Consider the following 13514-nt stretch of genomic DNA (forward strand, 5'->3'; position numbering starts at 1 on the left):
ACCAGCACGAGGGGACCCAAAACTGTGCTCCCCGAGCAGCTGCCCGCTCCCTCCACCAGCAGGCAGCCCGCGCCGCTCCCCGGCTCCTAATCTGTCTGAATTCTCTACCTAGGAGCCGGTGGCCCCGGCCCCCCCGGGGAGCAGGGCGTTCTCCCTCCCGCAGATTGTGCTCACCGAGTGCGAGTCCGCGCCGCCGTCCCCCGAAACCGACCCCGAGGTGCCGGTGGCAACGGGCTGCTCTGAGCACGGGGACCCAGCTGGCAGCGGAGGAGCCGGAGGGGAGCTGGCACCTGAGGCAGGGGGGAGATGCCAAGTGTCTGCTGGCACCCCCAGAAAGTCTCCATCCACGCCCGGGGGGCTTCCAGCCTCAGCCCCGCAGCCCCGGAGTGCCCCATCCCGAGGCCGTGAGCGCGCACTGGGAGAGACTGGCGGGTTCCCTCCGGCAGACAGCAAGGTCCCGTCTCCCCCAGAGCGAGGAGCGAGCCAGCCCACGGGGGCAGAAGGAGAGGACACTGCTCCAAGCCCTGCCGGGAGGCAGGAAGGCAGCAGCCAGCCTGCATCGCGAGGTCCTGTGGCTGAGCAGCCTCCTCACCCTCGAGGGCAGGCTGCGGATCGGGGGACCGAAGACACAGCGCTTGTCCCAGGGGCGGGCAGCCAAGGGCCCGGCGCCGTCCCCAGTGATGCAGAGCCCCGAGGAGGAGGCAGGCAGAGCACACAGGAGGCATCCGTCCCTCCTGGACGCTCCGACGGGGTTTGCAAGCGGAGGGACCACCGCGACGGCTCGCCAGTGCCAAAAGCCAGGCGTCCCCCGGGCTGTGACCACATCCAGGGGGGAGAATGGTGCCAGGCTGGGCACCCCCGGGGACAGGTCGCTGCTTCCCCAGGGCCTCAGCAGTGTGCAGCATCACCGGGACAGGACAGCGTGGGGCTGGCTGCTGGGGCAGGAGGAGGCGAGGAGGATGCAGGTGGGAAGGCAGCGGAGGGGCTCTGCTGCCCCGCTCCTGGGGGAAGGAGCGAAGGGGACGTGCCCCCCCTGCACAGCATGCCGCCGCGCAGCAAGGAGATCTACAAAGGCACCTACCAGAGACTGGATAGCCTCGAGGAAACCATCCGTGAGCTGGAAATGACCATCAGCGAGATCAGCAGCCACCCTGCGGCCGGATTTATATTCCCTAAAGGACTGCTCGGTCAAGCAGCGCCCGACGGCAGCGAGGAGATGAAGGCGCGTGCGGGGCACCTCGAGCACAGCGGCTGTGACAGTGGGACTGCCCTGGACCTCACCCAGCCCAAAGGGGATGCTCCTGAGAGTTCGCCTCCGAGCCAGACCAAGCCACCTCTGCTGCCCAAGCCACAGCTCCCCCTCAGCAGCCCTCAGGTTTATTTTCTGTTCTCCCTCTTGGTGTGCTCTGCCCTCGGATTCACTCTGACGTCTTCTCTTCCTCCACCTCTACCTGCTCCCTCTCTGTGACTCTACCTCCACAAAACTCCTCTTGGAGCGAGGCTGCAGACAGCAGAGGCTGACGTGTGAAGGCAGCGGGTGCCAGCGGCACTGCCACCACCCTGCCCTGGCTCTGCACGGGTGTTGGGGCTGCTCCAGGTGCACCCAACTTTGGTCTGCACCGGTCACCTCGGTGGGAGCTGGCCGTGCCGTGGGGGGGCCGCTGTAGCTCAGAGCCCCGCAGCGATGTCGGCTCAGCAGAGCGTTAGGAGAAGCAGTTGGCAAAGGAGCCTTCCCCTGGGGCCCTTCCAGGGCCAGCCTTGGCACAGCACTGCAGCTCTCCAGGCACACGCCAACGAGCTCCAGGTTCCCTCCCAGCTGGGCCAAGTCACCCTCTGGACGCTCGGGATGCTGGTGCTGCTGGTGCTGGGTTAGGGGGCAGGGACCCCCTGCCCGGGCTGGGGCTGGGGCTGGAGCTGCCACCTCGGCCCCTGTGAGCCGGGAGCGGTGACATCGGCTCCTGCAGCTCCCAGCAGCTGCTGCAGGGCAGGGAGGCAGGGCAGCGATGGGGCAGGCACCCCGTGCACCCCGTGCACCCCGTGCTGTGCTCACCGCATGCCCGAGGGCAGCGCTGGCCCCGGCAGCGAGCGGCCACGGGGCCGGCAGGGGCTGGGGGAGCTGAGCGGCATCGCGGCGCTCCTCGCCTTTCCATTTCGCATAAGCACTTTTCTGAGGAACTGCATTTTAAGTGTCACTGCGAAGCAGCAGATGTTGCTCCTAATTAAATCACAGCGCCGGCTCCCTGAAGCCGTCCAAATTGGTTTCTGCTGGAATCTGTGGCAGCCACTGGGCTCGCTGAATAGCTGGGAAAAGAGGGGGAAAAGTGCCCTCAGCTACTCACAAGTCAGCCTGCTCCTTTATTAACAATCAGCGCTCGTGAATGAATCTCCTTTTTCATTTGCAGCAATTATCTCAGCCCCGGTTCCCACTTACCCGGCGGTCCCTTTACAGGGCTCCGGCTGGGTGAATGGGCCTTCCAAGTGGGTGTAGCTGCAATTTCCCCCTATTGTCAGGCCCTGCTGCACCCCCTGAGCCGTGCAGAGGAGCAGCAGAGCTACGAGGTGGATTTATGGCTGTGGCTGGCACGTGTGCAGGCACTCACAAAGCAAAGCTCAGATCAGGGCTTGCTAGGAGCAGCAGCACGGCCGGAGCTGGCTCAGCTGGGGCTGAGGTCTCAGGGCACAGCCCGGGGCTGCTGCAGCTTGGATGCGAGCACTGAGCTCCAGCGCCTGCCCGTACCCATACAAACTGTGACACAGATGGGAACCGGATTCCCATGAGGTGTGGGAGTCCCCACGTCCCGGCTGAAGGAGCACAGGGGGTCCCACGGTGAGGCAGGGAGGACAGGGACTGATTTCCAGTGCAGGCAGCGATCCCACTGACCCAGCCCTGGAAATAACCTGCGGGCTCTGTCCTGGCAGCAGCACAGCCTGGGCATCCCATGCACGTTTTTGGGGCAGCACAGAGGGGCTGCTTTTGCCTCCAGGGGCAGCTGATCCAGGCTGGCATGGAGCAGTCAGGGCAGCAGTGATGTGGGGTTTTGGGGTGCCCACGCAGGCACCGCTCTGGGTACCTGCTGTGGGGATCTGCTCGCACTTAGGGACGTGCCAACACGTAACGCTTCTCTTGCTGCTGCTCTCGCAAGTCTCTGTACCTCAGCCTGTGCCGATAGTTAATAAAAACCTCCATTCCCACTGCCGCCGTTTCCACCTGGAATCTGCTTCCACCTGACGTGGCCTCCTGTCCCGTCTCTGGGCTCTGCACCCCAGCTGGGTGCTGTCCTCCTGCCCTCCGCCTCCCGGTGTCTGCCCCTAACCCCCCGTTTGCCTTGCAGCTCTCGGTAAGTCCTGCCTGCTCCCCGGGCTCACCACGGCACACGGAGCCCATGTCCCTGTCCTCGGCTGTGCTCAGCGCCACGGCAGGGCTGTCCCCTGCGGGACGGCACGGTGGGGCCGTGGGGATGGGGCCGTGGGGTCCCGCGTGGCCCCCGTGTGCTCCGTGCCAGCGGTGCCTGGCTGCAGGCTGTGCTCGTGTGGCTTTTCACCTGCTGGTTTTAATCCTCGCCTCCCGAAATTCTCTGTCCTGACAGAGCGGGGGCGTTTCCATCCCGGCCATGAAGATGGTGAACCCGGCGTCCCGGCTGAAGCAGAGCCAGCAGGGCAGCCCCGACAAAAGCAAGCACATAAAGCAGCGGATGGAGTACATGCGGATCCAGGGACAGCAGCAGGTAGCCTATCTCTAGAGCAGGCTCCCCAGCGGCAGGGTGGCCACGAGCCCTGCTTGCCCCTGGCCGTGTTACGGGTGGTGGGCAGGGAGCAGGGACGACCACGCCAGCCGAGTTGGCTCACACGGCTCCGGCCCCTCTCGGTGACCGCTCTCCCCTGTGGCTGAGCCTGGCAGGATGCGGGGTGCTGGCCCCCGCCACCGGGGTGGGTGCAGGCAGGGGGCTCTCGGCGCCCCCCGGGCCCAGCGAGGGGCAGCCAGAGGGGGCTGCTGGGGAGGGGGCCGCAGCTCTGTGCGGAGCTGAGGGGGACAAGCTGTCCTCAGGGGTGGTGAGGATGAAGCAGGAGGCGACGTCTGTGTCAGCCCTGGGTGCTGCTGCCACCCTGACGGATGGGGTGAGCCCGGCTCAGGGATCCCGGGGGATCCTGAGACCTCCCTGCAGAGAATTTGGCCACGGTGAGGAGGGGGAGCTGGCCAGGACCCCTTCTCATGAGACAGACGGGGTCTGGAGAGCCGCAGCCCCGCGGCACGGCACCACGCTGCGCCTTCAGCCCGCCCCGCAGCCAGGAGGGGACCCCAAGGGTGGGGGAACCGGGGCACCCGCAGCGTGGAGATGGGGTTGGGGGGACCACAGCAGCTGGAAGAGGAGAGCTGTGGGATGGGACTGTGCCTCCCCTCTGGCCCAGCACCGATCCTGTCCCTGACCCTGACCCCATCCCTGTCCCCGGGGCTCCTCCACGCATCCGGATTCCACTTGCTCCTGTGTTTTTGGGGGGGGCCAGTGCTTGCGGTGCCTGTCCCGCTCCCTTGGGCACGAGGCCAGGTGCCCCCAGCCAGACCGTGTCCCCCCCCCCAGCCCCATCCCGCTCCTCTCCTCCCCTCCTGCCACTCTCCTCGCACCGGCCCCGCCGTGGGGGCACCACGAGCGGCTTCACCCTGTCCTGTCCTCCTCCCCCACCCGCTCTGTGTTTCAGTCCCCTTCCCCGGGCCTGTCGTTAACAAACCACCCAATAAACCCGATTTTGCTCATTCTGTTGGATCCATACGCCCTGCCAGGCAGACATGAGGGGGTTCCCGGCTACCTCGAGCCGTAGCTGGGGCGAGTGGCGGCGGGGATTTCGTGCAATTTGCGCAAAGGTCTGATGAGCAAAATGGGCGCCTCTGGTGCACGAGGGCCCAGCCCAGCCCCAGCCCCCCCGGCACACCGGGTCGGAGCCACGCACTGGTGCTGTTTGTCACGACTGCCACAGGGTCCCAGGGTGGTGGTGGCATGTCCCCAGGCTGTCCTCGCCCAGCAGCATCCCCTTGGCGAGCGTTTCAGCCCCTCATGGGTGCCTGCAGAATTGGGGTGCTTGTGGCCGGGCTCCCCTTGGCACCGTCCCCAGGCACAGGGCTCCGTGTGGCTCCGTGCGCCCGCAGCCCCGAGCAGCCGGGCAGGCAGCTCCTGGCCCCTCCAGGGGGGGTGTCTACAGGTCCCCCGTGGCCTTGGAAGCCTCGGTGGTGCCACCAAGTCCCCTGCCCAGAAGCCACGTGCTAGCACAGTCCCAGATGTCCCAGTGTCACCGTGTTCCTTGTCACTTCACTCCCCTGAGTCCCCACCTTGGGCACTCTGCAGCAGCATCAGCACGGCCCTGGACCCTGTCCCCCTGACCAGGGGGGTTCCTTGGCACCCTTGTCCTTGCACCTTGTCCTTAGTGCAGGGCTTGGCCATGCCCCAGCCCAGCAGCCCAGGAGACATCACCCCTTTTCCGGAGGCTTTGTGGGCACCTTCCCGGTGCATTCCGCCCCGGCTCCGTGCGCAGCAGCTTTGGCACGAGCCCTTTTTGTCATCGCCAGCAGCAGGGTTGCTTCGTCTCAACGGTGGCAGTGCCACCACCGGCACAGGTGGGCGCAGGGGCTGGGGTGGGGGCTGCCACCTTCTCGGAGGACTGCGGCTCCCCCGGGGCCGGCGCTGGGCTCTGATGAACAGCACCTCTGCGGCAGCCCCGCCGGCCGGGGCAGGCACCGCGCAGCCTGCGTGCCCAGCCTAACACTGCGATTCTTGTCCCCCCCCACCCCACCTTTCTCCCCTCTCCCCTCCGCCTGCCTGCCTCTGTGTGTGCGTGTCTGTCCACGTGTCCGTCTGTCTGTCTCTCTCTCTTTTGTCTCTCTCCTGCTCCTCTCGGGGGTGCCCCCTTCCCATCCAGTAACTCGTGGAACCAGCTCATCTCGTGCTCTGTTTGTGGTGGACCTTTTCCAGCTGCTTGACCTCAGGCCTAAATCAATGCTGCTTCTGAACAAACTCCTGTTTCGTTTTGTTTTATTTTTTTTCCTTTTTTTTTTTTCTTTTTTTTTTTTTGGTCTTTTTTTTTTTTTTTAAGAAACTGTTTGACTTTCCTCCCCTTTTTCCTCCTCCTCCTCCTCCTTGAATCTTGCTTTTCTTTCTAGGCCGCTAGACCATCTAAAGAGGCTAGTGAGACTTCCCCTGCAGTCTCAGAAAAACCTGCATCTGGCAGAACATCCATCCCTGTATTGACTTCCTTTGGGGCAAGGAACTCATCCATCTCATTCTGAGCCTCCTTGCCAGCTCCATCCAACCGTTTTCCTGCTCCTGGGGCCGGGCTTCTCTCTTCCTTGTGCTCCTCCCCTGGACTGTCTTCTTGAGGCACCTTGAGGCATCGCCACGTGTCCCTCTCTTTGTTTTAAATGTCTTGCTCCAATGTGGCCGACCTCGTGTCTCGCCTCTGCTCCGGCACGGCCCAACTTCTGTCTCGCCTCTGCTCCGGCACGGCCCGACTTGTGTCTGCCTCTGCTCCGGCACGGCCCGACTTCTGTCTCACATCTTGCTCCAAAATGGCCAACCAGCCACTTTCTGTTTCTTTCTCTCTCTCTCTCTCCCCCTCTTTCTTTTGTTTCCCTTTTTTTTATTTTTTTTTTATTTTCCGTTGGTTCGTTTGGGTTGCTGTCATTTTTGGTTCTCGACCCCTCCCTTCCCCACCTGCCGTTTTCTGTTTATTTAAGAGCTCTCAGAGCTTCACCCCACCAGTTTCACGAGCTTCAAGCAACAAGGACGCGGCGCGGCGCCCGACCCCGCCTGCCCAGGCGGCAGCCGCCCAAAAGCCGAAGGAGGCGGCCGGGGGGCGCAAAACGGGCAAAAAGCGGCCGCCGAGGATGCCCCCGCCGCCCCTCGCCCTGCCCGCCGCCCGCTCTCCCCGCTGAGCTTCTCGGCCGCCGCGACCCCGCCGAGCCCCGAGGGGACGATGCCCGCGCCCACCGGGTCTCCATGGGCAGAGCTGTGGCCACGCTCGCTCCGGCGCTCGCCGAAGGTCGGTGCTGGTTCCCCGGAGCATCCTGAGCCCCCGGCCCCGTGGGGCTCGCTGTGCCATGGGTTGGGTGGCCACGAGGGAGCCCAGGTGCCCCCGAGGTGCCCAGGGGGCCGGGGTTTTGTGGGGCGCCCGAAAGGTTGAGCATGTCAAATTTGGGGAGGCGGAAACGGGTAGGGGTAGGGGGTGCTGGGGGGCGCTGGGGATCAGCCCCCATCACTGTAGGTTCGTAACGTAGCACTTTAATTGTTCGTCTGGGTCATCGTGGTGGCTGGGGCAGAGGGACGCTGCGGTGCCCGGGGGCTCTGCCTGCATGGGGACACCCTGCAGGACCCGCGTCCCCCTCCCCAGCGCCCTCGGGGTGTCCCAGAGCCCCCCCCCTGCAGCAGGGCTGGGGTCAGCACCCCCCTGGCTGCCAGCCCAGCCCTGCGGGCGTGCGAGGGGAGCGCTGTGCGTGTGTGTGCGTGTGTGTGCGTGTGTGTGCACGTGTGTTCAATGCCGTGTTGTGAAGCGCGCCGTCCACCCGCAGTGCAACAAGAGATGGAATCACTCCTTTCGTTGGCTAGTTCGTTGTTGGGTTTGTTTTTTTTTTTTTTTTATTATTATTATTATTATTTCCTTCTTTTCCCCTCTCTTTTTTTGTATATCAATCATTTTTGTACAGAAGAACGAGCCTTTTTTGAATAACAAAGAGAAAAAAAAAAGCAAAAAAAAAAAAAAAAATCATGATGCAATTTCTTTGGATTGCAAAAAGCAACTCTTTACATTTAAGTGAAGTGTCTTAACATTTTATATTGTTTTAAAAAATATATTTACATATTATATATATATAATATACGTAATATAAATATATATATAAATATTTAAAAAAAAAAAAGAAAAGAAAAGAAATAAATCTCTTCATGTCTGGTATATTAGGGGGTGGATTTTCTTCCCTGGTTAAACTATAGCTCCTTGTGATTTTTGAGAGGGTCAGTTCCTAGCGGCTTGGTAGCCCTCGTGCTGAGTTGGCATCCTCCTTCCACCCCCTTCTGTGGCCTGTCCCTGTCCCCGTCCCCGTCCCCGTCCTGCCCCTCACCAAGGCAGTGGGGGATCAGGGTCGGGGTCAGGGCCGGGAGCCCGGGGCCAGTGGCTGCCGGTGCCAGCCCCGGGGCCACGCGTCGAGGCCGGGACCTGGGGCAGGGGGCAGCGGCTCCTGGCAGCAATAGTAGTCACTTGATGCGTTTAATTTAATTTATAATTACTTTTTCTTGGTACCAAAGTGAAACACTGTAGCAAAGCCACAGCTTCTTATGGATTTGGGGGGCCTGGCCCCCTCCCCAACCCTCCCTGCCCCAGTGCCGCAGTGGCCGTGTGGGGCTGGCCATGTCCCCATCCCTCCTGACCCCAAGCACAGGGGTGCGAGGGCACCCGGGGCCCGCCCCACTGCAGGGCTCAGCACTTTGCAGCCAACCCTGGGGGGACGCAGGGTGTATTTGGGGGGGGGTCTCATCCACCTCCAGCCCCATGGGGACGTGGCCATGCATGCGCAGAGGGGCCGGAGCTGCCGGCAGTACCACGGCATCCTCCTGCCCTGGTGTGTGCCCTGCGCCGGGTGGTGCCAGGGCTCCCAGGGCAGTGCATGGGGGTCCCCTGCCTGCACAGAGTGAATTGGGGGGGGAACGGGGGGCACTCTGCAGCTGTGAGCGAGCTCATGCCTATGGGGGGGGGGTCCACAGCCCCTCACTGCGCCCCAGCCTTGCCGTGGGTGCTGGCTGCTGCCCACCCGAGCATTGCCAAGGGGTGCAGCGGGACCCCGGCCCCAGAGCAGCCTGCGGCGGGGGCACGTGGAGCTCCGGGCCACCCCCTTCTCTTATCCCCCCCCCACCCCTCCTGGCTGCCCACCAGGCTGGTTTTCTATGTGAGCGTGTCTCTGCGTGTGTGCGTGCGTGTGCGTCCGTCATTTCATGGCATCATGCAAACTGTGTGTGAGCACCGAGCCCGGTGCTTTAGCTGAAGCAAGAGAACGAAAACAAACAACAACAAAAAAAAATCTGCTTGATTCCGATTTACACTGAAAAGAGACAAAAAAAAAAAAAAAAAAAAAAAAAAAAAAAAAAAGTTGCAAAAATGACAAAAAAAAAAGGAAAAAAAAAAAAAAGACAAAAAAAAAAAGAAACAAGCGCTGCCTGCATCGTGCATGTGTCTGGAGGCGCCCGCTGCATGCGCACCCCGCTTTACTCGTCTGAGTGTTGTTTAAGAAAAGGTTACAACTTTTAAAAGGACAAAAAAAAAAAAAAAAAAGTTCCTAATACTCTTTAGAGGCTGTTTTGGGGTTTCTACAATGTCGTGTGTCTCTTAGCATGAATTTTCTTGTGAACTGTTTTAAAATTTAAGCAAAGGAAAACAAAACCAAGGACTCGCCGGGGCCGGGCAGGGCGCGGGCTGGCCTGGCCGGCTGTAGCGTAGTCTCTGTATCTCTGTATGGATGCCATGGGTAGTTCTGTGCGAAACGTGACCATTGTAACTTGCAAACTCCGATGACAAAGGGTTGCTTTTTATTTTTCTTTTTTTCCCTTGACTACTTTTCTTTTCTATCAGAGTGTCTGGCTTTAATAAAAGACTTTCTTTTCTCTATGGCACCTTTTCCCCGCAGGCCTGGTCTCTTGTGTCCGTGCTGCAGTGCCGGTGCTGGGGCGGGAGGGTTGGGACCCCCCCTGCCCTGAGCCCTCCCCAGGATCAGGACCAGCCCCTGGGGGCTGCAGCATGGAGGAAACGGGGTCGGTGGGCTGGAAGGCGCAGCAATAAGAGCAGGAAACTCCCCTCGAATAACCAGTTTATTTCCGCTATATAGACCGGGACTCGTAGGAGGACAGTTTCCAAAGCAGGTTTTTTTTTGTTGGGGCTGGTTGGTTGTTTTTTTTTTTTTTTTTTGCAGTTTGGCATATACCGACTCGTACAACACGCCAGGGGGACACATGCAGAAGGGTTTAAAAAGTCAACACTGGCCCAGCGCTTTGTGTGGTCGGGGCTGGCCTTTCAGCTGAGCAAAACTTCTTACAAAATCCTTATAAATCCTTTGTAATATGTTACACATTTAGAGACAATATTTACAAAAAAAAAAAAGGGGGGGGGGGTAAATTTACAGCAAATATTTGCATAACGTATGAGAACGACGTGTAACAGTGACAGTGACTTGACTTGATGCCCCCCCCCAGCCCCCGGGGCTGCTGCCGGGCCCTGGCACACGCGTGTCTGTGCTCCCCATGTCCCCAAGTCCCCAGCCGAGCCCTGCCCCCCCGAGGTGGCAGCACATCACCCCCTTCCTAAAGTGCTTCTGGCCGGGAGGGCAAGCCTGGGGAGATGGGGTGGGCGGCGAGGGGGGGTTATAAAAGCGAGCAAGGGCTTTGGGGGCGGCTGGGACACACAGAGAGCCCCGTCCCCACGGCACGGTGCTGCTCTGAGCAAGCCCCTCTTGGAACCCCGCTCCTGCAAGAACCCAGCCAGGGCACCCCGAGACCACCGTCACCCAAACCCTGCGGCCCCACACACACCATGCCCAGGCCTGGGACAGTGCGAGGGCGCTGAGGTCCCCAGGTCCCCTCCCCGAGGCTGTCGGGGGGCAGGAGGGGAGGGCTCCGGCGGGGGCAGCCGCAGCCGCAGCACCCCGGGAAGCGCCCGCACTTCGCAACGCCGCGGCCGGGCAGCCCCGGGGCCGGCACTGCCGGGGGGAGCAGGGACCCCACAGCCCGGGGGAGCAGGGAATGGGGTGGGGGGGACATGGGGAGGGGGCCAGGCTGCAGTGCGGGACCCTGCAGGGCCCCGGTGACAAGGTGGCTTCGTCCCTCCTGGCACGGAGAGGCGGCGCAAGGGAGGCCGTTAAATAAAAGCAGCTCGTCAGGAGCACAATTAAATACAAGAACAAGTGCGAGTCCTTAAATTAAACACTGTCCCCCCAGCTGGAAGGGGGGGGGGGGGGGGAGCCTTCCAGGAGGTCAGAGACATTGGGGGAAGCGCAGGGGGGGCACGGGGCCGGGAGCCGGGGGGCCTGGGCTGCCCGGGGGGCTCTTGGTGCTGGGTGCTTTGGTGGCACCGCCGGGCTGGGCCGGGCTGGGCGCCGCGGGCCGGGCTTTGGTGGACTCCAGGCTGCTGAGCCCCGAGTCCTTGTCACGGCACGGCCCTGGGGGGACGTCGAGGCCCCCCCGCGGCTCCTTCCACTCGTTGAAGTTGAGGTCCTTGAGGCCGCCGGGCACCACCACGGTGTGCCGGCGCCAGCTGCTCTTCTTGCGGCGCGTCTCCGGGGAGTGGGCTCGGCGCAGGCGCACCCCCATGTCGTCGGCCGAGGAGCGCAGGCGCTGCCGGAGCTGCTCCCGCAGCGAGGGCCGCCCGGGGGGGGCCCAGCCACCATGGCCCTCCCCGGCAGGCACCGGGGTCTCGCCGGCCGGCCGCGGCCTCCCCAGCTTCCTGCGGGCCAGCGTGTCGCACTGGATGAGGCGGTGGGAGTTGAAGGAGGGGCGCCCGGGGGGCACCTTGTCCTCGCCCCCTGCGCCCCCCTCCACCTGCCCCAGCCTGGCCCGGGCGCCCTCCCGGCTCTCCGTGTCCGTCTCCACGTGGCTGAATTCGCTGCGCTCGTCGTCCGCCTCCTCCCCGCGGCTCTCGGCCACCGACTGCACCTCGGAGCACAGGCTGCGGTCGATGGTGGACAGGGTGGAGTAGCCCGACACGATGGAGCGGGCGTCCGGCGCCGGCTCGGCCCCGGTGCCCCCGGGCTCCAAGGCGCTCTCCTGCTCCAGGCTGGGGGCTGCCGGCTCGGTGCCAGGGCCGTGGGGAGCTTTGCCGGGCCCCGGTGCGGCCGCCGCGGCCTCCTCATCCTCCTGCTCCCGGCCCTTGGGGTCCCTGTGCTCCACGTCGTCATCGGTGCTGCTGCCGAAGCCCTCGGCCTCTCGCCGCTTCTTCCTCTTGCGGTTGACGGCCGAGATGAAGGGGATGGCGAGGAGCTCTCGGGGCGACGGCTCCTTGCGCGACGGCCACGTGCCCTGCGAGGACAGGGGAGCCACAGCTTAGGGACAGGCCACGGACCCCGTCCCCGCAGCCGGGGTTCCCCGCCGTGCTGGGGGCATCACCCCGCTCCCTCCGGCCCCAGCCCGGGACCCCTCTCACCTTCGCTTTGGCAGAGCCGCTGTGGGTCGAGTCTGTAAGGCAGAGAGAAGAGAAGGGGGTCAGTGAGGCCCCGGCAGGGTGGGCGCATGCTGGGGCAGGGGTTCAGTGGGCAGAGCCGGGGGGCACCGCTCTGCTCCCCCAGGATGGGGAGGGGGACGCACTGGGGCCAGCGGCCCCGCCAGCCCCACGCGGGGGTCCTGGTGCTGAGCGGGGTTTGGGAGGCTGCAGGAAGGAGCTGGAGGGGGGGAAGGCTCCGGTCCCGCAGGGGGACCCCAGAACTGCTCACCCGCTGCAGTGCTGGGGACTGCAGAGCCCCAAGGTATGGGGTGGGGGTGTCACCAGGATGGGACACGGGGAGCTGCCTCGTTACCAGCTCTAGGGTCTGTGATGGGGATAGTGCAGTGATGGGCTGAGCAGGGGGGGGCTCAGACAGGCCGTGGGGCTGCCCTGAGCTCCCCAGGGGGTTAGGGGACAGGAGGGGACATGGGGGTGACAGGCAGCCTGGCTGGAAGGACAAGGACAGCACGACAGACACCCTCTCCCACCCTGCAGGCCCCAGCCCGGGATGGGGTTAGAAGCTGCTGACGACAAGAGAGGGGGAGGCAGAAAGGTGCTGAGCCCTCCCCGGGGAGTGGGGACCCCCAGGGGGTGGGGACCCCCAGAACCCAGCATTTGGGTCCTGGGGCACTTGGCACCAGCCCCTACCAGGGCGTGCCAGCCCCAGAGACACCGCAGGGACCCACCAAAGAGGGGGGAGAACCGGGGTTGAAGGAGTTTGGGCTCTACTGGGGTCCAGGAGCCCCCCAGTGCTGGAGAGCCCTGGGGACAGTGGCTGGGCAGGACAGGACCCCCCCTCCCCTCCCGCTGCCCCTCCTGCTCCCCCTCTCTCGTGGTCGCCCGGAGGAATTAGTGCGTGAGCAATGCACCCAGGATCAACACTGTACCCGCTCTAGCTCTCGAGGAGGTCCGCTGGAGGAGGAAGAGGAGGAGGAGGAGGAGGAAGAGGACAGCACAGAGAAGTTCAAGGAAAGAACATAAGAAATCAGTCGAACGTCAAAGTCTCCCGGTCCCTGGGCTGGCAGCGTGAGAGGCACAGTGGGGGGGGGGCACGGGCAGGGGCCCTGCAGCAGTCGTGGTCGCAGGGGATGAGCAGCCACCAGAGCAGGGGTGACAGGAGAGGGCAGGGAGGGGGCTCTGCCAGCACCCATGGGTGTCCCCGTATCCCAACAAGGAGGGCACGAGCACATCACGCTCGGGCACAGAGCTGCAGCATGGAGAGCCCGGCCGGCTGCCCGCGGGGGGGGTGAGCGTGGGGACGGAGTGACCACGGAGGTGCCCGGGGTGCCCCGGTG

General features: G+C 63.4%; 2 protein-coding genes across 5 annotated transcripts in view; one reads left to right on the forward strand and one right to left on the reverse strand.

Annotated features, from left to right (window-relative positions):
* SRCIN1 (SRC kinase signaling inhibitor 1) overlaps positions 1 to 6693 on the forward strand; it is a 46465-nt gene extending 39772 nt beyond the window's left edge. For 2 of the 3 annotated variants that reach the window (XM_084496546.1, XM_084496547.1), the window contains 2 exons: positions 3588 to 3725; positions 6149 to 6693. In XM_084496546.1, the coding sequence (XP_084352672.1) occupies positions 3588 to 3725; positions 6149 to 6274 (264 nt within the window). In that variant the 3' untranslated portion in view covers positions 6275 to 6693. Of the gene's footprint in view, positions 1 to 112; positions 1376 to 3587; positions 3726 to 5907 lie in introns of all 3 variants that reach the window. The other variant, XM_084496545.1, reaches the window with a different exon arrangement.
* A 3133-nt stretch (positions 6694 to 9826) lies between these two features.
* ARHGAP23 (Rho GTPase activating protein 23) overlaps positions 9827 to 13514 on the reverse strand; it is a 28380-nt gene continuing 24692 nt past the window's right edge. For both annotated transcript variants that reach the window (XM_084496812.1, XM_084496811.1), the window contains exons 23-24: positions 12163 to 12194; positions 9827 to 12038 (exon numbers count right to left, since the gene is read on the reverse strand). In XM_084496812.1, the coding sequence (XP_084352938.1) occupies positions 10998 to 12038; positions 12163 to 12194 (1073 nt within the window). In that variant the 3' untranslated portion in view covers positions 9827 to 10997. The remainder of the gene's footprint in view (positions 12039 to 12162; positions 12195 to 13514) is intronic.

This window comes from Aythya ferina (genome assembly GCF_964211825.1).
Source record: "Aythya ferina genome assembly, chromosome: 23".
NCBI classification, from domain to species: domain Eukaryota; kingdom Metazoa; phylum Chordata; class Aves; order Anseriformes; family Anatidae; genus Aythya; species Aythya ferina.